Consider the following 27,656-nt stretch of genomic DNA (forward strand, 5'->3'; position numbering starts at 1 on the left):
ACTTCGCGAGTTCAGTTAGGATGGAAAACGTTTTAGGTACTTAGTAGACTTGCCAACTCATACTATGTGAAGAAAGATTACCCTATAGTGTTAAGCGGCTCAGAATGTTCCCAAACCACTAACCACATACGCAACACTCTCCCAAACCTCTGAAGAGTGATTTTGCGTTTCCAAAAAAGTAGAACATGTGGAGAAAGAGCTACCGGATGTAGATTCTCTTAACCGTAGCCATACCAACGATATCCGGTAACTGCGGTTGCCTACAGAGGAAATTTAAGCTTAAATAAGTTGTGAGACTTTACATACAAATTAAGAAGAAGAGGCTTGCGATTTCAATTCATATATTTTCTCTTCTACCTCAGTTAAACATCCCAAATGGAGTGCTCTTGTTGGCTTATTCGACGTTTTTGGAAATGCGTATGAAAGCTCATAGTTTCCTTAAGGTTAAGCTGTAAAGGCACTGGTGTAAGTCAAGTGTACCAAGTATATATAAATTGAGTAAGAGGTAAAAATGACCACACTCCTTGGTACGTCTCAGTAATTTAAGCAACTTGTATTAGTGGGGTGGAGCTCTTTTTATACTTAGTTGAGCAGAGCTCACAGAGTATATTAACTTTGATTGGATAACGGTTGGTTGTACAGGTATAAAGAACTCGAGATAGATATAGACTGACATATATCAAAATCATCAGGATCGAAAAAAAATTTGATTGAGCCATGTCCGTCCGTCCGTCCGTTAACACGATAACTTGAGTAAACTTTGAGGTATCTTGATGAAATTTGGTATGTAGGTTCCTGAGCACTCATCTCAGATCGCTATTTAAAATGACTATATATAGGACTATAACCACGCCCACTTTTTAGATATCGAAAATTTCGAAAAACCGAAAAAGGGCGTTAGTTCATTACCAAAGACGGATAAAGCGATGAAACTTGGTAGGTGAGTTGAACTTATGACGCAGAATAGAAAATTAGTAAAATTTTGGATAATGGGCGTGGCACCGCCCACTTTTAAAAGAAGGTAATTTGAAACTTTTGCAAGCTGTAATTTGGTAGTCATTCAAGATATCATGATGAAGTTTGGCAGAAACGTTACTCCTATTACTATATGTATGCTTAATAAAAATTAGCAAAATCGGAGAACGATCACGCCCACTTTTAAAAAAAAATTTGTTTTAAAGTCAAATTTTAACAAAAAATTTAATATTTTACAGTATATAAGTAAATTATGTCAACATTCAACTCCAGTAATGATATCGTGCAACAAAATGCAAAAATAAAAAAAAATTTCAAAATGGGTGTGGTTTCGCCCTTTTTCATTTAATTTGTCTAGGATACTTTTAATGCCATAAGTCTAACAAAAATTTACCAATCCTTGTGAAATTTGGTAGGGGCTTAGATTCTGGGACGATAACTTATTTCAGTGAAAAAGGGCGAAATCGGTTGAAGCCACGCCCAGTTTCTATACACAGTCGGCCGTCTGTCCTTCCGCTCCTCCGTTAACATGATAACTTGAGCAAAAGTCGATATATCTTTACTAAACTCAGTTCACGTACTTATCTGAACTCACTTTATCTTGGTATGAAAAATGAACGAAATCCGATTATGAACACGCCCACTTTTTCGATATAGAAAATTACCAAAAACGAAAAAAATGCCATAATTCTATACCAAATACGAAAATAGGGATGAAACATGGTATTTGGATTGGTTTATTGACGCAAAATATAACTTTAGAAAAAAACTTTGTAAAATGGGTGTGACACCTACCATATTAAGTAAAATGAAATGAAAAAGTTCTGCAGGGCGAAATAAAAAACCCTTGAGATCTTCGCAGGAATACTGTTCGTGGTATTATATATACATATAAATAAATTAGCGGTATCCAACGGATGATGTTCTGGGTCACCCTGGTCCACATTTTGGTCGATATCTGGAAAACGCCTTCACATTTACAACTACCACCCACTCCCTTTTAAAAGCCTCATTAATACCTTTTATTTGATACCGATATCGTACAAACACATTCTAGAGTCACCCCTGGTCCACCTTTATGGCGATATCTCGAAAAGGCGACCACCTATACAACTACCACCACTCCCTTTTAAAACCCTCATTAATACCTTTAATTTGATACCGATATCGTACAAACACATTCTAGAGTCACCCCTGGGGATCCAAGGGGTTGTGTAGCGCAATATATAGCTTCTCCAAGCCAATTGTCAACCTCACCTTCGAGCGGCGAGTCCCGTTTCACTAACAGACGAGGCTCTGGCGACCCCAAGCTCCTCATGGAACTTGGGGGTGGGGAGGGAGGGACGGCCTGAAGGTTCAATGTGGTCATATAAATCGTTCCCGAGATGGTCGGGCCAGCACCTTAATGGTGCTGTGTTACCGGAGCGTATCGGATCTGTATCCGACAAAGGACCATCACATCGATAATACTCCCCAAATCCTTCGGGGAGTAACCTAATCGCTACAACAGCAACAACAACAGAGTCACCCCTGGTCCACCTTTATGGCGATATCTCGAAAAGGCGACCACCTATGGTACTAAGGCCCACTCCCTTTCATTTGATACCCATATCGTACAAACAAAGTCTAGAGTCACCCCTGGTCCACCTTTATGGCGATATCTCGAAAAGGCGACCACCTATACAACTACCACCACTCCCTTTTAAAACCCTCATTAATACCTTTAATTTGATACCCATATGGTACAAACACATTCTAGAGTCACCCCTGGTCCACCTTTATGTCGATATCTCGAAAAGGCGACCACCTATACAACTATCACCACTCCCTTTTAAAACCCTCATTAATACCTTTAATTTAAGACCCATATCGTACAAACACATTCTAGATTCACCCCTGGTCCACCTTTATGCCGATATCTCGAAAAGGCGACCACCAATATAACTACCACCACTCCCTTTTAAAACCCGCATTAATACCTTTAATTTGATACCCATATCGTACAAACACATTCTAGTTTCACCCCTGGTCCACCTTTATGGCGATATCTCGAAAAGGCGTCCACCTATAGAACTAAGGCCCACTCCATTTTAAAATACTCATTAACACCTTTCGTTTGATACCCATATTGTACAAACGCATTCTAGAGTCACCCTTGGTCCACCTTTATGGCGATATCAAGACCTATAGAACTAAGGTCCGCTCCCTTTTAAAATACTCTTTAACACCTTTCGTTTGATACCCATATTGTACAAACACATTCTAGAGTCACCCTTGGTCGACCTTTATGGCGATATCTCGAAAAGGCGTCCACGTATAGAACTAAGGCCCACTCCATTTTAAAATACTCATTAACACCTTTCGTTTGATACCCATAATATACAAACGCATTCTAGAATCACCCCTGGTCCAGCTTTATGCCAATGTCTCGAAAAGGCGACCATTTATACAACTACCACCACTCCATTTTAAAACCCTCATTAATACCTTTAATTTGATACCCATATCGTACAAACACATTCTAGAGTCACCCCTGGTCCACCTTTATGGCGATATCAAGAAAAGGCGTCCACCTATAGAACTAAGGTCCACTCCCTTTTAAAATATTCATTAACACTTTTCGTTTGATACCCATATTGTACAAACACATTCTAGAGTCACCCTTGGTCCACCTTTATGGCGATATCAAGAAAAGGCGTCCACCTATAGAACTAAGGTCCGCTCCCTTTTAAAATACTCATTAACACCTTTCGTTTGATACCCATATTGTACAAACACATTCTAGAGTCACCCTTGGTCGACCTTTATGGCGATATCTCGAAAAGGCGTCCACGTATAGAACTAAGACCCACTCCATTTTAAAATACTCATTAACACCTTTCGTTTGATACCCATATTATACAAACGCATTCTAGAATCACCCCTGGTCCAGCTTTATGCCAATGTCTTGAAAAGGCGACCATTTATACAACTACCACCACTCCCTTTTAAAACCCTCATTAATACCTTTAATTTGATACCCGTATCGTACAAAGACATTCTAGAGTCACCCCTGGTCCACCTTTATGGCGATATCAAGAAAAGGCGTCCACCTATAGAACTAAAGTCCACTCCCTTTTAAAATATTCATTAACACCTTTCGTTTGATACTCATATTGTACAAACACATTCTAGAGTCACCCTTGGTCCACCTTTATGGCCATATCAAGACTTATAGAACTAAGGTCCGCTCCCTTTTAAAATACTCTTTAACACCTTTCGTTTGATACCCATATTGTACAAACACATTCTAGAGTCACCCTTGGTCGACCTTTATGGCGATATCTCGAAAAGGCGTCCACCTATAGAACTAAGGCGCACTCCATTTTAAAATACTCATTAACACCTTTCGTTTGATACCCATATTGTACAAACGCATTCTAGAATCACCCCTGGTCCAGCTTTATGCCAATGTCTCGAAAAGGCGACCATTTATACAACTACCACCACTCCCTTTTAAAACCCTCATTAATACCTTTAATTTGATACCCGTATCGTACAAACCCATTCTAGAGTCACCCCTGGTCCACCTTTATGGCGATATCTCGAAAAGGCGACCACCTATACAACTACCACCACTCCCTTTTAAAACCCTCATTAATACCTTTAATTTGATACCCTTATCGTACAAACACATTCTAGAGTCACCCCTGGTCCACCTTTATGGCGATATCAAGGGGTTGTGTAGCGCAATATATAGCTTCTCCAACCCAATTGTCAACCTCACCTTCGAGCGGCGAATCCCGTTTCACTAACAGACGAGGCTCTGGCGACCCCAAGCTCCTCATGGAACTTGGGGGTGGGGAGGGAGGGATGGCCTGAAGGTTCAGTGTGGCCATATAAATCGTTCCCGAGATGGTCGGGCCAGCACCTTAATGGTGCTGTGTTACCGGAGCGTATCGGATCTGTATCCGACAAAGGACCATCACATCGATAATAATCCCCAAATCCTTCGGGGAGTAACCTAATCGCTACAACAGCAACAACAACTGAGTCACCCCTGGTCCACCTTTATGGCGATATCTCGAAAAGGCGACCACCTATGGTACTAAGGCCCACTCCCTTTCATTTGATACCCATATTGTACAAACGCATTCTAGAATCACCCCTGGTCCAGCTTTATGCCAATGTCTCGAAAAGGCGACCATTTATACAACTACCACCACTCCCTTTTAAAATACTCTTTAACACCTTTCGTTTGATACCCATATTGTACAAACACAGTCTAGAGTCACCCTTGGTCGACCTTTATGGCGATATCTCGAAAAGGCGTCCACGTATAGAACTAAGACCCACTCCTTTTTAAAATACTCATTAACACCTTTCGTTTGATACCCATATTATACAAACGCATTCTAGAATCACCCCTGGTCCAGCTTTATGCCAATGTCTCGAAAAGGCGACCATTTATACAACTACCACCACTCCCTTTTAAAACCCTCATTAATACCTTAAATTTGATACCCATATCGTACAAACACATTCTAGAGTCACCCCTGGTCCACCTTTATGGCGATATCAAGAAAAGGCGTCCACCTATAGAACTAAGGTCCACTCCCTTTTAAAATATTCATTAACACTTTTCGTTTGATACCCATATTGTACAAACACATTCTAGAGTCACCCTTGGTCCACCTTTATGGCGATATCAAGAAAAGGCGTCCACCTATAGAACTAAGGTCCGCTCCCTTTTAAAATACTCATTAACACCTTTCGTTTGATACCCATATTGTACAAACACATTCTAGAGTCACCCTTGGTCGACCTTTATGGCGATATCTCGAAAAGGCGTCCACGTATAGAACTAAGGCCCACTCCATTTTAAAATACTCATTAACACCTTTCGTTTGATACCCATATTATACAAACGCATTCTAGAATCACCCCTGGTCCAGCTTTATGCCAATGTCTCGAAAAGGCGACCATTTATACAACTACCACCACTCCCTTTTAAAACCCTCATTAATACCTTTAATTTGATACCCGTATCGTACAAACACATTCTAGAGTCACCCCTGGTCCACCTTTATGGCGATATCAAGAAAAGGCGTCCACCTATAGAACTAAAGTCAACTCCCTTTTAAAATATTCATTAACACCTTTCTTTTGATACTCATATTGTACAAACACATTCTAGAGTCACCCTTGGTCCACCTTTATGGCGATATCAAGACCTATAGAACTAAGGTCCGCTCCCTTTTAAAATACTCTTTAACACCTTTCGTTTGATACCTATATCGTACAAACACATTCTAGAGTCACCCCCGGTCCACCTTTATGGCGATATCTCGAAAAGGCGACCACCTATACAACTACCACCACTCCCTTTTAAAACCCTCATTAAGACCCATATCGTACAAACACATTCTAGATTCACCCCTGGTCCACCTTTATGCCGATATCTCGAAAAGGCGACCACCTATATAACTACCACCACTCCGTTTTAAAACCCGCATTAATACCTTTAATTTGATACCCATATCGTACAAACACATTCTAGATTCACCCCTGGTCCACCTTTATGGCGATATCTCGAAAAGGCGTCCACCTATAGAACTAAGGCCCACTCCATTTTAAAATACTCATTAACACCTTTCCAGCTTTATGCCAATGTCTCGAAAAGGCGACCATTTATACAACTTCCACCACTCCCTTTTAAAACCCTCATTAATACCTTTAATTTGATACCCGTATCGTACAAACACATTCTAGAGTCACCCCCGGTCCACCTTTATGGCGATATCTCGAAAAGGCGACCACCTATACAACTACCACCACTCCTTTTTAAAACCCTCATTAAGACCCATATCGTACAAACACATTCTAGATTCACCCCTGGTCCACCTTTATGCCGATATCTCGAAAAGGCGACCACCTATATAACTACCACCACTCCCTTTTAAAACCCGCATTAATACCTTTAATTTGATACCCATATCGTACAAACACACTCTAGATTCACCCCTGGTCCACCTTTATGGCGATATCTCGAAAAGGCGTCCACGTATAGAACTAAGGCCCACTCCATTTTAAAATACTCATTAACACCTTTCGTTTGATACCCATATTATACAAACGCATTCTAGAATCACCCCTGGTCCACCTTTATGGCGATATCTCGAAAAGGCGTCCACCTATAGAACTAAGGCGCACTCCATTTTAAAATACTCATTAACACCTTTCGTTTGATACCCATATTATACAAACGCATTCTAGCGGCCACCGTGGTGAGATGGTAGCGTGCTCCGCCTATCACACCGTATGCCCTGGGTTCAACTCCCGGGCAGAGCAACATCAAAATTTTAGAAATAAGATTTTTCAATTAGAAGAAAATTTTTCTAAGCGGGGTCGCCCCTCGGCAGTGTTTGGCAAGCACTCCGGGTGTATTTCTGCCATGAAAAGCTCTCAGTGAAAACTCATCTGCTTTGCAGATGCCGTTCGGAGTCGGCATAAAACATGTAGGTCCCGTCCGGCCAATTTGTAGGGAAAATCAAGAGGAGCACGACGCAAATTGGAAGAGAAGCTCGGCCTTAGATCTCTTCGGAGGTTATCGCGCCTTACATTTATTTATTTTATTTTTTTATTCTAGAATCACCCCTGGTCCACCTTTATGGCGATATCTCGAAAAGGCGTCCACCTATAGAACTAAGGCGCACTCCATTTTAAAATACTCATTAACACCTTTCGTTTGATACCCATATTGTACAAACGCATTCTAGAATCACCCCTGGTCCAGCTTTATGCCAATGTCTCGAAAAGGCGACCATTTATACAACTACCACCACTCCCTTTTAAAACCCTCATTAATACCTTTAATTTGATACCCATATTGTACAAACACATTCTAGAGTCACCCCTGGTCCACCTTTATGGCGATATCAAGAAAAGGCGTCCACCTATAGAACTAAGGTCCACCCCTTTTAAAATATTCATTAACACTTTTCGTTTGATACCCATATTGTACAAACACATTCTAGAGTCACCCTTGGTCCACCTTTATGGCGATATCAAGAAAAGGCGTCCACCTATAGAACTAAGGTCCGCTCCCTTTTAAAATACTCATTAACACCTTTCGTTTGATACCCATATTGTACAAAAACATTCTAGAGTCACCCTTGGTCGACCTTTATGGCGATATCTCGAAAAGGCGTCCACGTATAGAACTAAGGCCCACTCCATTTTAAAATACTCATTAACACTTTTCGTTTGATACCCATATTATACAAACGCATTCTAGAATCACCCCTGGTCCAGCTTTATGCCAATGTCTCGAAAAGGCGACCATTTATACAACTACCACCACTCCCTTTTAAAACCCTCATTAATACCTTTAATTTGATACCCGTATCGTACAAACACATTCTAGAGTCACCCCTGGTCCACCTTTATGGCGATATCAAGAAAAGGCGTCCACCTATAGAACTAAAGTCCACTCCCTTTTAAAATATTCATTAACACCTTTCGTTTGATACTCATATTGTACAAACACATTCTAGAGTCACCCTTGGTCCACCTTTATGGCGATATCAAGACCTATAGAACTAAGGTCCGCTCCCTTTTAAAATACTCTTTAACACCTTTCGTTTGATACCCATATTGTACAAACACATTCTAGAGTCACCCTTGGTCGACCTTTATGGCGATATCTCGAAAAGGCGTCCACCTATAGAACTAAGGCGCACTCCATTTTAAAATACTCATTAACACCTTTCGTTTGATACCCATATTGTACAAACGCATTCTAGAATCTCCCCTGGTCCAGCTTTATGCCAATGTCTCGAAAAGGCGACCATTTATACAACTACCACCACTCCCTTTTAAAACCCTCATTAATACCTTTAATTTGATACCCTTATCGTACAAACACATTCTAGAGTCACCCCTGGTCCACCTTTATGGCGATATCAAGAAAAGGCGTCCACCTATAGAACTAAGGTCCACTCCCTTTTAAAATATTCATTAACACCTTTCGTTTGATACTCATATTGTACAAACACATTCTAGAGTCACCCTTGGTCCACCTTTATGCCGATATCTCGAAAAGGCGACCACCTATACAACTACCACCACTCCCTTTTAAAACCCTCATTAATACCTTTAATTTGATACCCTTATCGTACAAACACATTCTAGAGTCACCCCTGGTCCACTTTATGGCGATATCAAGAAAAGGCGTCCACCTATAGAACTAAGGTCCACTCCCTTTTAAAATATTCATTAACACCTTTCGTTTGATACTCATATTGTACAAACACATTCTAGAGTCACCCTTGGTCGACCTTTATGGCGATATCTTGAAAAGGCGTCCACCTATAGAACTAAGCCCCACGCCCTTTTAAAATACTCATTAACACCTTTCGTTTGATACCCATATTGTACAAACGCATTCTAGAGTCACCCCTGATCCACCTTTATGGCGATATCCCTAAATGGCGTCCATCTATAGAACTATGGCCCACTCCCTCATAAAATACTCTTTAATACCTTTCATTTGATACACATGTCATACAAACACATTCCAGGGTTACCCTCGGTTCATTTTCCTACATGGTTATTTTCCCTTATGTTGTCACCATAGCTCTCAACTGAGTATGTAATGTTCGGTTACACCCGAATTTTACCTTCCTTTCTTGTTATCCCCTAAAAGTTGCGACTTGGTGTGTCATAGACATTTTATAGCTAAACGCCAACTGTATGATCGACTGCCTGTACTGCATCTTAGCGCCTGCTGGCGGCCAGAAGAGTCGCCTATTTATGGGGAACTCCTTAGTGCATAAAATATATGCACCCTGTGCGTCAAACAAACGACTTGCTACCGTGCGAACTACTATTAAAGGTTTCTTGTAAACATGTTGCATCTCTCTCTGTCTCTCTTCCACATCAACACATGCACAAAACGAAATATGTATGTATATTTGATGAGATCCATTACTTCACATAAGTCTACCACACACTCTCTAACTCACAAACTGCCCTACTTATTTATATAATCACTTCATTTCATCTTCTGTTCACATCTTACTCCACCCACTGTCTTCATTTTTTCCTCAACATTTGCGTATAAAAATTCTATCAATCATGCGAAGAACCTGTTAGATGTTCATGGTGTTAAGACCGTTGACGTTTTCTAAACAAACGTGAAGAAAGCAGAAGCGGCTGCATGTGATGGAATGAATGATAATAAGAGCATGTGATGGTGGTGACCGATATTTTTCACATGTCCTTATATAAATATTTTAATACGTGTTTTTATGTTATGCACAAATATCTAAAAAATTTAATAAAATTTCTGAAATATTAAACAACTCACTTGGGGGTATTCAATGAAATTTACAAAAATTGTGAAAGAAGATAAAAAAAATGGCGAAATTAATATAAAGAAGTAAGGCCAGCATTATTGATGGTTGTAGGCTGAAAAAACGCACAATAAATTTTGCAGTTTGACTCTGACTGGTGTCAGTTAGGAAAGGTTAGGTTAGGTTGAAGGTGTGTATGGAAACTTCAGTAAGTGCTAGGTGGCCACCCAGATTACTTCCCAGCGGTCCTCAATGAACCATTTGTTTTCGCTGATGAACTTAGTTAGGAGCGAAAGGTCCACCTTCCTAACCTCTGCCAAACTGTCCAAAAATTGTGCGCCCACAAATCTTAGTCGTCCCGCCTATAGTCCTATACATTGGCAGAGAAAGTGATGAATCGACTCACCTTCCTACTCATCCTGACAACTTCTACAGAGGCAGCTTTTTGGTATTCGCCATCGTCGATTCATCATTGCAATAGCAAATGAATTGTTTTAAGAGATGTAGATACCCTTACAGCTGGTACTTTCATATCTAAACAAGGTCATAAAGACGAAAGACCCCCGAGCTAAGAATGTACCCCAGTGCTAAAACGTTAAGTGCTGGGTATTAGCTGATTTCTTCCATGGGACTTTCGTTTGAAACGGTCATATTAATTTAGGGTTAAGAGGGAGCTTCGCTGATATTAGAAATTGCATTGCACACCTCAATATAAGGCTCAGAGGTAGGTGGAAACTTCTCCGCGTTAAGAGTCTTCACTACCCATTTAGTTTTTAGAAAGCAGTGAATAAGACATAACTCGAATGAATAACTCTTTAAGTGCTTTCACTCTACTTAATGCAGCTATAAAAAAATGAATAGAGCTAGTTTTCTAACTTGCCTCTAACCTTTCTCTCAACTTTGTCTTTAGTTACAGCGCGGGTTTTATAATGCACATCTTGCCATTCTCAAGTCAATGTACCTACAAGGTTACTGTATATATTTTTTTTCCACTACTCAAACGTATACCTTTCCCCTACTCCCGAAAGCTCTACTTTCAGTACCCTTCACATAATCTTCCATTTCATTGTTTGTTCACTGTCCAAAGAAATGCCACAAGCTTAAGTCTTCTTCTATGCTTATTTAGCTATTCATACGTCCTTACTTAAATCTTTAGTGCACATATATACACACATACACACGTAACACATTTAGTCATTGCACAGTCCTGTTAAATCTTCTCAGCTTTGAGTTAATTGTCGTGCCATTTTCATATCGTTCGAGTAGCTCTCACATTGGCTCTTCAGCTCAAGTACTCATTTGTCGATTGGCAGTTTAGAATTAATTTGAAAATATTTATGATACACATTTTACGATCTAATAATATGAGGCAGCTGGGCCATTATGATAATACTCGTGTGTAGCGGAGATAAATTGATATGTCACCAGTCGACCTCGTAAAGGACAATTAAAACTGGTTTAAAGCTTGGGCCTGCTTTGTTAATGTGCGACAAAAGTTTTCTAGTCATATGAATTCTCTATCCTATCTGAAGTTTGACAGCAATATTCGTGGAAATGAAAATAGGCTAGAACCTACATTATTAATGATGAATATTCCGACCGTGGACTAAGTACGGATTTAGACTCCACGTTCTGCTAAAGGTTACTTTAAAAGCAAACGAGCCAGCATCAAACTTTCCGGATATCATTTTCTTTCGTCGCTAATGGGTCTATATATTCAGAGGAGAAAGCCGCAAAGTGATATGGGACTTTAACCAGCACTAAAAATACTACCTCCTCAATACCATTTCCTCCCGGTAAGTACTACCATCAAGTACTCCGTAGGAAGCTGGCTTGAGCATTAGGTTGTACGTATGCCGTCTGAGTCACCTAGCAGTACTTGCTCAGTCAGTTTTTAATTCCATTTTATGTTATTATGTTTTGTTTCTTGTTCTTTTTTGGTTTTAATATGTTTTTGTTTTAACTTTATTTATTTAATTTTTTTGTTCACTCAATATTTTGCGAGTGTGAAGCTCTTCAGAAGTCGTTAGCTTCCCTGGTTGTAGAGGCAGTGTCTCCGAGCCGTATATCTATCTATATTTACTATTTCATTTCCTGTTTGCTTCTTCCGAGCTTAGTACGGTTAGAGAGACCTTGTCCCCAATCCGTATCTAAACTTTTACCATTTCATTTCTTCTTTGCATATTCCTGGGTTGGAAGAGCCGTGTCTCAATCCGTCTTGGACTTCTTAGCTGCTTCATGATATCTGCGGTGACGGCGCATGCCCTATCCATATTTTTTTTTAACTTTCAAGCATATGCCCTACGAAAATCTCGGAAGTGTAATCTTACCCAAGAATTCTACGGAGTCTCTATCCGTAGTTGTGGGACCTTGGGCATTCACAAAATACATGGTTAACATTCTTTAATGCTTCACCTTCACAATGGTCGCATTTGTTATTCTTCTCATCTGTGAAACGACGGGATATTCCTTAAAGCATACGTGCCCGGTTAAGAATAGGGTAAGGTAGAAATCCACTTCGCCGTGCTTTTGTGACACCCGGAGTTTCATGCCGGGAATTAGCATGACTCAGCTATATGGTTGGTTGATCTCTGCAGCAACAGCATACATTTTGTTCAGATTACCAAAATCTGCGTGTTGGTGTTAGGCGAATGGAATGCAATGAAAACATAAAACTTAGCAGTTTTCCAAAAAAACGTTGTCAATGTGTTGGTTTCATTTTGAGTTTGCCATCTCCTTTCGACAACCACTACGCCAGTGTAATGAAAAAAATTGAATTAGCTGAGGAGATGAGCCAACCATATAGTTGAGCCATGGGAATTAGTCTATTTTAGGGAGGTGTTATGATCTTGCTTTTCTGACGTTTGTAAAAAACGTACTTTTTGTATGTTGTATCTGCAACACTTCAAATCTCCCATAGTAAAGTTTAATAAGAGGCGCTTCAGCTATCAATTTTGAAATTTGCATTAGTCCCTAGGTCGCGCTCTCTGTTTTATATAAATGAAAATTACGATTATGATGGATGATGAGAATGTCAAAAACTGTATAGTGTACACAAAACTGAAAGTTTCTGAAATGATGCGTGTGTACAATTGTGGTGTGTCACAAACTCGACAAAGGAGTGGAGGCACCACAATTGTGTTAGGAGTAAAAATTAAAAGAAAAGAAAGACGAGATATTTCTCGTTATAATAATGATTTATTTAAATGAAAGGAAATTGCTTAGAACACAAATTAATTACCTTTTATAATAAGAATTGTGGCGGGGCTTCTCGGGACGGCTGGTTGTAGTTCGCTCAACGATCGCTGGAAAAGTAGACGGTTGCCTTGTCAAGGACAACCGTTGAACCGTGGAAAAAGTCTCCGGTTTTAAGGGGAAGCTTCCCCACACAGTTGTACCGGCATGCATGTATATGTGTACGGACAACATAACCCTACCTATGTACACATATACATGCATGTGGGCGAACTAGTGGTCGCTAAAGTGGTGCTATTAGGGTGGCGCGAGTATATATGAATTTAGGCTTCGGGCCTAAACAGCGTGTGTGCATAGTAAAAGTAAAAGGGAAATACGAAAGCACACACGCAGAAATGCGTGTATCAAACCGAAAAACAAATAAAAAATTCAAGCAATTTATTTGACAAGCAATGACAACTTTATAAAGTAATACATATTAATCGGTATATTTTCGCCATTACCAAAGTATCATTTACAAACAAATACAATTTTTTCCAAACTTTTGCGAATTTTCGCACTTCTATTTGCTTAACATAATGCGAATACTTTAGCGACAGGCACGCATGCATACTTTAAGGCGTTTTGGCATTAGCTGAGCTGACATCCATACTTATTTATGTTTGTATGTAAATTCGTTCACATGTCACTTGCACTTGCTGTGCGAATCGTTTACATCATTTTGACATGGTTATTTTTTTGGTGTTGTTGTTGCTAAACTTAAGCAGTCTGTGCAACTTATATAAATCAAATACACGTTCGACTTTGGGAAATACTTTCACTATCAAATGGATAATACAAAATTTTATATCACAAGATTATTTTGAGTAGGTGAGTGGGCATTTATACTGATTATGACGTTATTTGTATGAAATTTAGTACTTTCATTTTAACAAAAATTTTTGTTAAAATATTTAAAGTCCTTTTTTGTTGTGTAAACATCTTTGCTACACTGTAGCAAACTGTGGAAACAAGGGAAAAAATAAAATAATTAAAATAAAGTTAAAATTTGATTAAATTAAATATGATAAAAAAAATATAAACTTATAAAAAAAAAACAAATTAAAATAAAATACAATAAAATAAAACACAAAAGTAATAATAATATAAATTAAAACAAAACAAAATAAATTAAAATAATATAAAATAAAATAAAATATAATAAAAAAAAAAATTAAATTAAATTAAATTAAATAACGCAATATAAAATTAAAAAACGTAACAGTGATAAAATAAAACAAATTAAAATAAAATTAAAATATAAAATAAAACAAAGAAAAATAAAAACAAAATAAAAAAAGTGAATTATTAATAACAAAACAAGAAAAAATAAAATAAATTAAAAAATATAATATAAAACAAATTAAAATAAATAATAAAATAAAATAAAATTAGAAAAAAATTAAATAGGATAAAATCAAATAAAATAATATAAAAAAATAAAATAACATTAAATAAAATAATATAAAATAAAATCAAATAAAATAAAATAAAATAAAATAAATAAAAGTAAAATAAAACAAAACAAATAAAAAAAATTTTAGTAAAAATAAACAAATATAAAACAACATGAAACAAAATAAATATAAATTAAATTAAATCAAATCCATCTTTAATCGACGAGTTATGCATTTGTTATCGGAAAATCTGGATTTATCATTGAAAAATTATCAATGTGTTGTTAATTTTTTGTTGATAATTTTTTTATTGACGTGTTATTGAAAACTTATCGATTTATTATCAAAAAAGTAATCGATTACCGACCGGAAAGTTATCCATATATTAATAAAATAAAACCAATTTATTTTCGGAAACATATAGACATGTTATCGGCGTGTTATCGAGTTTTTATCAAAAATGAGTCAAAATTTTATCGTAAAGTTGTCGAGATGTTAACGACGACAAATCGGTTTATTATGAAATAAATAAAATTAACGCTAGACGCGATAACCTCCGCAGAGATTTTAGACCGAGCTTCTCTTCCAATTTGCGTCGTGTTCTTTTTATTATTTTGTTCAAATTGGGGGGACGGGACCTACATGTTTTACGCTGACTCCAAACAGCATCTGCAAAGCAGATGAGTGTAAATTGAGAAGGTTTTCATAGCAGAACTACACTCGGAGTGCTTGCCAAATCGCAGCCGAGGACGACCCCGCTTAAATCCCCCCGGGTTTGAACCCAGGATCTTCGGTTTGGGTGGTAAGAGGAGCACGCTGAAATAGATACCGATAAAACTTCAATATAAAATCCATGACACATGTGTAACTCAACGATAAAAAGGAGAAAATAAACTAATAAAAAGCCAATGACAATGGCGATAACAAGCCGATAATGAACCGATTGCTCGACGATAAGAATTTATAAGTTACTTTCATAAATTATAAAAAAAATTTGAATAATATTAACTGCTTGATTATTTTAATTTTTTCTTAAACAGAAAATATTTGAAAAATGCACATACTTTAAATTTCGCGGTTATTTTGGTTTTAAAAAATATGGAAAATTTTCCGGGAAATTTAAATATTTTTTAAGGAAGTAGTCCGGAAAAAATGAAGCAAAATGCAAAATAAGAAATAAGAAAATTCTTTTGTTGAATAGGGACATCAATTTTAAAAAAAGTCAAAAAAGAATTTGAAATAGATTTTGAAAATCTTCACTGAGTTTTTTATCAGACCACAACTTGGACATAAAAAAATTAAAAACTCATAAATTTACAAAATATTTTAGTTTTTCAACATTTCAAAGAATTTTTAAGAATAAAAACTTAAAAAAATTGTGTGTCGAATCCACACTTTGCATAAAAACAAGTAATTTCAATAGCGCTCCCACATTTTAAGGCCCGCATGCAATGCTTGGAGCATGTCACATCAACCGAACTTGTCCAGATGACGGACATAACTAAACCCATGCTAAAAGTGTATAATATAAAAAGTTTTAAAAAACCATATATAAATTTCTTAAAAATTGTTTCCTTGTTATTCCTCCCCTTTACCACCCCACCTGTTCGCTTCAATTATAAAAAAATTTAAATTTTTTCCTTCTCTTTCACCTATTTTACCCTTTGACTTCCTGCTACTTTACTCCTAGTTAACCATATTTACTATATACCGATTTTTAAGTTACCCATCTTCAACATTCTAACCCTCTTTTAATTTTTTCAGGTCACATGCGTCCCTCGTCGCCGTTGCTGGACTCAGTGCGTGATCAATTTGAGGATTATGATCAGTTGGCGAAAGACTTTACGCGTGTATTCCTAAATGAAGAACCATCGTGCCTACACAATGCGCATCTCTTTGATGTGGTCTTCCTCGTGGGGCAGTCGAAGCAGAAAGCGCGTTTCATAGGCGTGCGTGCGATATTGGGTGTGCGTAGTCGTGTTTTTCAGGTAAGTACGCGCTGAAACTGTGATTTTCAGGGTTCTTTTTTGCTGATAGACATAATATATCAAAAATTTTCTCTTTATAATCTTATTCTCTCTACGCTTCTCTCTCTCTCTCGCTTTTTCGTTTCCAGGAAATGCTCTACGGCATTCAAACGGGTTTTGGCTCACCACAAATTCCCGTCGCCGAAATATTCGCACGTCCTGCCCCCTCATTGGTTTCACCACAAAATCAAAAACCTAAAAGCAACAACTATCTCACAGTGCCAGATTCGGACTCGATACGACCGAAGAGTGTACCATCATCGCCTATGGTGAAACGCGCTTTCAGTCGTTTGGGTACCATCACCGCCGGTTGGGGTCGTTCCATACGTAACAAGAATACGAATCAACTGAATCCAGAAGACAAAAAGAAATGGATATCTTCAACGGATTGTTCCAGTAAGAGTCTCAATATACATTAAGACAAATATATCGATGTGTTTTTTTCTTTTTTATATTCCTTCCTCTCTCTCGCTGTGCGTGTATTTAAACAAACCTAATGCATAAATATATATAAAATGTGTCTTTCCTGTCCGCTGTGTAAAATATGATTTACATCTTGAACGTCCGTTGAATATGGTGTGATGGTGCCTCCAATACCTTGGATATCATGTTTTTGTGAATTGTTTTATATAAAATAATTATTTGCGCATACTGTTGTACCTATGATCTAATGTTTGTCACACAAAATATCAAAACTCACCACGCACCACTCATGTGGTGTGATATTATTTTATTTCTTTCTCCATCTCAAACTTTTCCCCTTTTTTGCTTGTTTTACTTTCGATTATAATGTACCGTTGTTAATCACCACGAAACCATACACAATTTCAAAAACATGCCTTGAACAATGTTTCGTTAAATTTTCGAACTCACCATTTATACTATGGTATTTACTCAAAATCACCACCCTCAACATTTACTCACCACTTTTTTTGTCGTACCCGACGTTTTAATTTATTTATTATTTATTAATTTTGCGCATAATCGTACAACTTTTATCACATCCGCCTTACAAACAAAAATATTTAATAAGTAAATTTGTTTGATTCAATACTTGTGATTTAACTACTAAAAAAACTTACTAAACAAAAAACCATCACCTTTGCACTAAACTTACCACCTTTTCAAAATTTATTGAAATTCCGGAAAAAATATACATCCTGAAAATTTATCACGAAACAAAACTAAATACTTTGTTGTTTTTTTTTTATTTCAAAATTCACCACACTTTTAAATTTATACTAAAAATTTTTTTTCAAAAATTGTTCTATAAAAATCAATTTTCTGTTCTTCTAAAAACAAATACGGTGCATTGTAATTTTTGAAAAAATTTCCAAAACTTATTCACCATACTTTTGATATTTATTTTCACCGTGGTTATCATTCACCGCTATTACATATTCACCTCACCCTTCATGTTGTAATTCGTGCGTAAATTTGTGCTTTATTTTTAAATAAATATAAAATCTTACAAAAACTAACAAAAATTCATCACTAATATATTTTCTTTTGTTATGTTTTTCTCTCTCACTTTTTCTATCATTCTCGCTCTTTTTTTGGTTTGGCTTCTTACTCATCTCATTTGTCACACCTTTCCCACTCTCTCATATTACTACTGGACTCGTTCGCTTACTTTGATTTCATTTTCTGTTTCGTTTCGTACACATTTTTTTTTTCGTTTGAACCTCGCTTTCTCGTTTCTTTTTTTTCATTCCTGCAGATCGCGACAGCAAAGACAAGGACAAAGATAAGCCGGGTAACAATCAATTGGCTGTACCAAGGCTCTCGGTATGTGCGGACGCTCAGAAGGTAGATCGTGCGAAGCTCGCGCAAACAGAGTTCAGCATTATCGAGTTCGACCCGGATACGTTTCGGGTGCTTTTGGACTATCTTCATACCGGCACTTGTCCGCTAACATGCGTCTCTATACCAGGTAAGTACTGATTGGCGTTTGTGCTTGTCTGAGTTAACCACATTTCCTCCTATTTTCTATCCATGCACAGGTTTACTATGCGCTGCAGAACATTACGATCTACCTGAACTATTGCAAGCCTGCTTTCATCACTGCAAACAGTTCCTACGCATCGAGGTTGTTTGCCCGATGCTGATTTCGCTGGAGAACTACTACTGGCGCTACACGTCCGCCTCCGAGCTGGTCAACATGATACTCTCATTTGTAGAGAATAAAGCGCATGCGCTCTTCAAATGTCCAGATTATCTCAATCTTTCTGAATCGATGGTACAAATGATAATGAACCGAGAGCTGCAAACTCCCGAGATTCGTAAGTTTGAAGCAATGTTAATGTGGGCGAAAAATAAAGTGGCCAAAATGAGGAATCATCCGAACAAGGATACACAATTCGAATTCGAATGTATTATGGAACGTTTGACGCGTGATCTGAATCTGTGTCGCATATCCCCTAGTGAGCTGCTCACGGTGGTCTTACCTTCGAAGGCGCTCAAGAATGAACGGATCATGGAGACGTTAATGATGCAAGTAAATTTGGGCACCTATCGCATGCAGGAGTTGGACGAGTACCGACAGCAGTTGCGCAGCCAAGAATCAGCCGAGGCGACGGTACAAGTGCATATGGGTGGATGAGATAGTAAGAATGTTAGTTTCGATTTCGATCACGATGACGGTGGTCATTCGAAACGTAGCGTTATACGTACACGTGGACGCGGCACAAGCATGGAACAAAATGATGATGATGGCGATGATGAAGCTGAAGATGAGTTGGGTGCACGCGCAGTAGCGATATCGGTACGCGGTGTTTCTACAGAATCTTATGATCCTCTCGACGATGAGGTGGAAATGTATGCTACCTACGAGATTGCACCAAGCACGAGTCGTGTAGCGGCGCAAATGCGAATAGTGCGCCACAAACGTTGGGCCGCCGATGGCGCTTCAGGCAGTAGCGATGGTGGTGGCAGCAGTAGTGGGCGCAAACATTAAATGCTTGGGATTAGGTTGTAGAGATGTGGGTACAGAAGGCCGGGTCGATTTGACGGGAGGCAAAAAAATCGCCCATTGCTCTGTGAAAACCATATTCTAGGGATCAAAATAAGAAACTTTGCCGAAGGAACCATACCTCTAAAACGAATTCTGATGTCCCCCAATTTGGGTCGAACTTTTGGGTAGGGGCAAATTTTGAAAAATCCCACTTTGAAATGCCTATGTTTTTTTCTTTTTGGAGTTTATTTTTCTCTTTAGAAATTTATTTAGTCAGAACATATGTAAATGAAAAAATGAATTTAACTTAGTAATAGAAAAGAAATTTAAAAAAATTATTAGAAATTAGCGTTTTTACAACCCTTTTAAAACCAAGGCTCACAGTGATGCATTTGCATGTCGTAAACATAGTTGTGAGGGTTTTTTATTCAACCGTTTTAAAAAATGAAGGTATCACTGTGACACAATTGCAGATCGTAAAATTGCTTGTGTTGATTTTTTTAAGCCACCACAAAACACAGCAGGTAGAATTGAAATTACCATTTCATTCTTATTACCTCGTCTCATAGACCATATATAACGCAACAGTTTTTGTGAATGCATTAAGTCGTTGTGAAGAACTCAAAGTGTGAAGTGCTAATTTCAGATAAAAAAATATTTCAAAAAAAATAATAAGTGAAGTGACCATTCCAAATCAAAAAGTTTACAATGAATGCACCATCCTATACACCGCAAGATGAAGCAACTACATCAACAACTATCGAAAACCCAATGAGTCATATACCCAAGCATGATGTTATTGTTTTTGGTGTGTCTACTGATTTAACTGATCTAAATTTACCAACCCATCTGGATATCTTGAGTTATTATTTTTACTTAAGCGAACGTGCTAAAACAGAACAAAAAAATTTTCCCATAAATCATTCACTATTCAAGTACAAGATAAGTTGATTAGAATTTGGGAAAAACTTGGTATGGAAATAATAATGTTGTTTGATGATAGCAAAGAAAAGCGCGACTGTGCCATCAAGAAAATTATACGCTGTCTTACCGATGTTGACGAGCCAATGGAACTTAGAGTTTAAAAAAACCAGATATAAACTTTAATTGCACATGTTATACGGAAATGATCAATTTGAATGTTATAAATATCGTATTTGAACCACCATTCACGCGAAGCATTTCGTACGATGCATTGAAAGAATATTTAAATCAAGATGATCCACCGTTTAATGATCCAAAAATTCCATCACACATACAAGGAACGGAACGACATGTTCAATTGCTAGCTAGCGTTTCCAAACGGGTTATACCGGAAAATGTAGAGGCTGTTATGGCGACGACATTAGAGAGCCGTGCGAAATTGCCCAGACTTGAAGGTAAAAAGACTTCAAACAATAATTTTGTTTAGTTTCTTTTCTTAAACTCACTTAAATTAATTTTTTTATTTACATATGTTCTAACTAAATAAATTTCTTAAGAGAAAAAATAGATATTATTATAAATAAAAAAAAAATAATAATAATAATAGTAAATATTATTATAAATAAATAAATAAAAATAAAGAAAAGACATAGCAATTTAGCTGATTTTTTCATGTAAAGTGCAAAACCGGCGATTTTTTGAAATGTTTGTATGGTGAACCCCCAGGGGGTTCCAGGGGGTGTGCCACTGGTATCGGTAGGTCGGGCCTCCAAAGTTAGTGGGGGTCGGTCATACATTTGGACTCGATTGGAGCACTCTAAATGGGTCAAAGTGGGATTTTTCAAAATTTGCCCCTACCCAAAAGTTCGACCCAAATTGGGGGACATCAGAATTCGTTTTAGAGGTATGGTTCCTTCGGCAAAGTTTCTTATTTGATCCCTAGAATACGATTTTCACAGAGCAATGAGCAATTTTTAAATCGACCCGCCCTAGGGTACAGGGTGGAGTTTAAAGTTTTTGGTGGCTAGCATTAGCAACTTTGAAGTTATATTGAACGCCTCGAACAGAAGAGCTTAACAAACTGTCAACATTTTATTCACCAAAGCGAATGTTCTTCTTCCGGTTCCATTTCGTTTCTTTTAGTTTATTTCTTAGTACTTTTATCAGCTTCAAGCACAGGCTTTTTTGTAGCAATAAATATGGTATCTGTTATCATAATTTGGTGTGAGTTTCATTCCTATTAATTCCTAATTTTGTTTACCGTTCAAATGCTTTAGCTGCCTTTTTGATCTGCCCATCAACATTCACTCACGACTTCCCAATCACTACGCCTTACCAGCGCGTGCGTTTCCCACAGAAGCCAAACAACGGTTCTTGATGCATTTGTTACCGCCTAAATGTATGCTATAAATGTATATGTGTGTGTTTGACTAATTACCAAGCAGTATTTGTTAGCCACCTAAAAGTATGCTTTAATATTTTATAAACGTGTATGTGTATCGAAGTCGAAACTAACATGCCTTCAACTGTCACATTCACCCCAAAAAAAAAGTCGAAATAAGAAAACAAAATTTTGTAAAATTGAAAAAAATTTGAAATACCGATTTCAAATTCTTTTTATGTATATATGTATATGACTTTCACTGTAAAAAATAATATCTTTGCAGCGAAAATTACGCTGAAGAAGAAACAAAGAACCTAAAACGCTTACTGGAAAATAAAGACTAATACACAAAAAAAAATTTATTTGAACGATTTATTGGTAAACAAAAAATTTAACTATGTTAAGTCTAACTAAATAAATATTTGTGTGATTACTTAATATTATTTTTGTAAAGCTTTCAATAATGAAATCGGAAACAAGTTTTAGATCTAAAACGTAAACAAAAATGAAAAAAGTTTGAAAATTAAAATTAAAATTATATTTAAAAAATAAGCCTGTTTAAAAAAATTGTAACGGCTGCATAAATTTTACTTAAATATACATCAATGCTTCTAAATGTAAAACATTCTTTAAAAACGACACATTCAAATACTAAAAATTTTTAAAAATTAACATTTAAAAGTTTGAAAACTTCCAATTTTGAAAAACTTAAAAACTCGAAAATTAAAAAGCATGGACTTTATTTTAAAATATTTTATAAAACAAAGTATAAAGAAAAATACTTCCTATAAGTAATTTAGATTAATATTTTTTATTATGTTTTGTTTTAGATTTTCATATTTAAAAAAAGTGTCTCAAAGATATAGCATACAAGTTAAAGCACTTTGAAACAAAAGGGTGTGCTCTTAGATTAAATAAATAAATGTAAGGCGCGATAACCTCCGAAGAGATCTAAGGCCGAGCTTCTCTTCCAATTTACGTCGTGCTCCTCTTGATTTTCCCTACAAATTGGCCGGACGGGACCTACATGATTTTATGCCGACTCCGAACGGCATCTGCAAGGCAGATGAGTTTTCACTGAGAGCTTTTCATGGCAGAAATACACCCGGAGCGCTTCCCAAACACTGCCAAGGGGCGACCCCGCTTAGAAAAATTTTCTTCTAATTGAAAAACCTTATTTCTAAAATGTTTGATGTTGCTCTGCCCGGGGTTTGAACCCAGTGCCTCCGGTGTGATAGGCGGAGCACGCTACCATCACACCACGGTGGCCGCCAGTTTGTGCTCTTAAACTATTAAATATTTAAGTTTTTAAATTTTTACAAATTGGAATTTCTAAAAGTTTTGTTGATTTCATCAGCTCTAAAAAATTTTAAAGTGCATAGAAACAAAAATTATAATAAATTTTTAAATTTTAATGTGCAAGAGCAGCCAAAAACATTTTTATTATTAAAAAAATTAAATTGATTTTTACGAGTTGCCAAAAATATTGTTTTTGTAATATTTAGAAATAATTAAACCGAAAATGTAAAAACATACTTCAAAGTTTGAGTAAAACTACATAATTCAAACTTTTGAAATTTTTGTAATGTAAATTTTTTTTAATGTTTAAACTGGTTATTCAATTGCGAAACTATTTAGGTTTTCAATTTGATATTAAATTTTTTTTTTTATTTAAAAATTGCAAAAAAATTAATTTTTGCAATAGTTAATTTTGCTATGTGAAAAAAAAAATCCACATTGCATTTAAAGTTATGTAATTAAGTTGAGTTTTCAAAATATTTAATTAATTCTGGAATTTTTAATATTCTCAAAATTTTAAAATATTGATTATGTAAATGCTGAAGAGGGTTAAAGTTCTGTTTTGTTAAATTCAAAACTATTAAAATATAAAAAATTTGAAAACCTAAAACTTTACAATGAAAAATTTAAAAAATTTTAATTAAAAACAGGAAAAAAATTTAAAAGTAATTTTTCAAGTTAATAACATAAATTGTGTTTTTTTTTTAGTAAATCAAAAATAAACTTGAAATAAAAAATATATAAATTGCTGGATATAAATTATAAATAAAAAATTAAAAATAAAAATAAAAATTTGTGAAAACATAACTTATAAACATATGTATACATATTTATGTTATATATTTAGGAAAATTTATAAATGTTAAAAAATATGCAAACTGTGTCGAACTCCAAAAGCATATATGTATATAACTATACTTATGTACCTAACAAGGTGCATTTATATGTACATAGATATGTATTTACACATATACTTATATGTATGTATTTTTATTAAATCTATATATATACTGCATGTACGTATATATTGCATAAGTAGGTATGCATGTGCAAACGTGCTCGTTTTCTAAATGTAAGTACAAAAAAATATATTTTTAGTGGCTGCGAATTCTGCAGCAAAAAATATATATTTAAGCTAAGTTTTTATGTGTGAAGTGCTAAAAATAATATAATTTACGGGTATACTTACATAAAATATATGAAAACCTACATACATGTGTATATTGACAAAGGCGTACCTTTTAGCAAATAATTAATAACAAACAAAACAAAAAACAAGGACAAATTATTTGTTTATGTTTACTTGTAAATTTGAACAGTGTGGCAACTACAAATAGCTGAATATATTTATACATATAAAGAAACCAAAAAAGAATACAACCTGAAAAAATAGTATAAGAACAAATGTAAGTAAAAGCTTTCTCTAGCAGAACCAATCAGTAATGTAAACAAAATCTGAAAAAAAATTATTTACAAAAATTTTATAATTTTACAAACTAAATTTATTTCTACACAGCTGCATATGCAAATTTAAAAAAATTTATACTTTGTTCAAATAAATAGGGGAATTCGCTAAGTCTTGCATGGTGCACGTATTGTATAAATTCTACGCTAAAATATGCAAAGCCACTTGAGCAATAATTTTAAATCAATTACAACGGAACCTATTTATTAACAATAAAACCTAATCTTTAACGGGATTTCAAATCCTTGTTATTGATATTAGAGAAAAATTACAAAATTTGCGCCCGGCGATAGCTACTAAGTCATTTTTCAGAATTTGACTTAATCAGCTAGCTTTTCGGCAGCTGAGTTTTAAACTCGAATTCTTTTGATTTCGTGGTGTAAAACCAGATGCCTCTGTGCACTCAACCATATAAATGCCCCACTTTTGTAGTTTATCTCTTAGTACTGCCTATTTGTTGCTATTCTCTTTAGATACATATATACTATATGTTTTTCATCCAAGTTGAAGGGAATATTTTTAGGCTCGTTCAACAAAATTTGGTTAGTGCCATTGTTGCTCTCAATTTGCAATCCATGCACCATTTGCAGGACAGAGATAAACCCCATATTGTAATTTGTAAAATAATTTTATTTAGCCTGCAAAGAAAAAAGTTATTTGTATAAAATTTTAAATTATTTGTTTACAGAAGTTTCAGATTCAAAAACTAAAAAAAATTTATTCAAACAAAATTTTGATACCAATTAGTATTTAGCTAAAAACATTGAATGATCGTAATTGTTACAGCGTTGTAAACTAAAGTGTAAAATATTACGAAAGAAAACAAAAAGTATGTATGTACAAAAAAATATATCTATGTAATATAAGTTGTACATAGCATGTACATACCAAAAACATTCCAATGCCCAGAAATCCAGTATGTATTGAATGCCAAAATCCAATTTTTTTTAATATCTCTATCGGCAGTACCAACATACTTTTATTTGTTCCAATGCCACTTTGTTCCAAACAGAAATTTTAATTTTTTCACAATTTTCTTTCACGACAGATAACATTAGTATTGCTATCACCACAGTTTTCCAGCCAATTTGTTTTAATACCACTTCATTCTGAAGGAATAATTCATTATGTTTAGAAAAAAAACATCTTCGAATATGTTCCAACTCAATTTCAGTACAAATTTCACTTTAATAAAAACAAATTCCTGACTTGTCGTAACTTTTTTAATGAGGGACAGGCCCTGGATTCTCTAAGGGTTAGTTTTGAAATGTACGTTGCTCTTTCATATAATTTTTATGTGTAAAAAGTGTCAATTTCAAAACTGACACTTACAGAATTCAGACCAACTCAAAATTTACTTCTTAAAAACAGAGTTTTTGCTTTAGAATCTATACAACTTTCTTTTTAAATTTGTACCAAGTAAACAATTTATTTTGTAAAAAAAAATATTTTTTGAATTTCGTCATTTCTGTTGGTTGTGCAAGTTTTTTTTAGTATATTTTATTCTCCAAATTATTTCAATTCAATTTCATCCCCAATATAGTAAAGATTCATGATAAATAAACCAAATTTTGTTACAATTCCATTTTGTTTCTGACATAAAATCGATGTTGATTGCAACGGTAATTAACTAACTTAAAAGGCTATTCGTAGTTTTTGTGTTGCAAAGAAAAACCGTTTGCTCTAATTCCATTTCGTTCTTCCCATACAAACCAACTCCTTGATGTTTTATTTGCAACTTAACATTATTATAATATACTATAGTATAAATGTAACAATAAATTTATTTAACAAATGTGTTCCGATTCCATTCCAAATTCATAACTCACTATTCAAAATATCTTCTTTCTTTGGCATACATTTTTTACTATTACCACATACTCATTTCAAGCAAATAAAAAAAGTGTTTCTTTTACGTTTCATTCCAAATACTTCGACCAATTTACCAAGCATACCTTTTTCTCGATTTGATTTTATTTTTGCTTACCGAATCATAGCGGTTCGAGTGTGTTGCATTGGAAAGTCTGTTCTGATTCCCTTGTATATACACCGAGTTTCCTTTTCTTCATTCATCAGGACTGTTCCACCTTTCTCATTTTCTCTCTACGGGAAGGGAACAGTCCTTGCACTCCAATAAGTTCAATTTTTATTTCGTTTCTTTTTATTGATTATATTATCTACTGGTACTTATTTCATTACATTCCTAGGCGCGTTTTAAACCAAATTCTATGAGAATGTATGTACATATGCAATTATTAACAAAAAAACTAATGTTTGAGCTCTGTTTCGTATCCACTATGTTTTTTATCTATTACAACTACGAGATTAGTGATTTCTGTCACTAAGTTCAGAATTATGTTTCATTCTCACAATATTCCCCTTCGATTCCGTTTAATTTCAGTAATAAACATAACCCCAATTTCGCAGAAAATAGTTGTAATCAATGCTTCCTGTACAAAATTAAATACCATTCCGTTTTCAAACAGCCTGATTCTTCCTCCCCTTCCTCAAGGCATCTCTCTGCTGCCTCTATTTTTTTCACTGCCGCTATAAATCAAATTTTTTTTATAAATCATTTAATTTCGTTCTTATAACATAATAGTGGCCATAACTCAACTGGAGAATAGCTCATCAAAATGTTTGTGCTGTTAAATGCTAATTAA

General features: G+C 35.6%; 1 protein-coding gene across 24 annotated transcripts in view; it reads left to right on the top strand.

Moving 5' to 3' along the window:
- Window positions 1-19,570, top strand: part of rsh (radish) — a 798,688-nt gene extending 779,118 nt beyond the window's left edge. For 22 of the 24 annotated variants that reach the window (XM_067780984.1, XM_067780983.1, XM_067780985.1 and 19 more), the window contains 4 exons: window positions 16,706-16,929; window positions 17,058-17,364; window positions 18,689-18,901; window positions 18,972-19,570. In XM_067780984.1, coding sequence (XP_067637085.1) covers window positions 16,706-16,929; window positions 17,058-17,364; window positions 18,689-18,901; window positions 18,972-19,570 — 1,343 coding nt within the window. Of the gene's footprint in view, window positions 1-16,705; window positions 16,930-17,057; window positions 17,365-18,001; window positions 18,114-18,688; window positions 18,902-18,971 lie in introns of those variants that run through there. The other 2 variants (XM_067781000.1, XM_067781006.1) reach the window with 2 other exon arrangements.
- The last annotated feature ends 8,086 nt before the right edge of the window (window positions 19,571-27,656 follow it).

The sequence above is a fragment of the Eurosta solidaginis genome, chromosome 4 (genome assembly GCF_040869045.1).
Source record: "Eurosta solidaginis isolate ZX-2024a chromosome 4, ASM4086904v1, whole genome shotgun sequence".
NCBI lineage: Eukaryota > Metazoa > Arthropoda > Insecta > Diptera > Tephritidae > Eurosta > Eurosta solidaginis.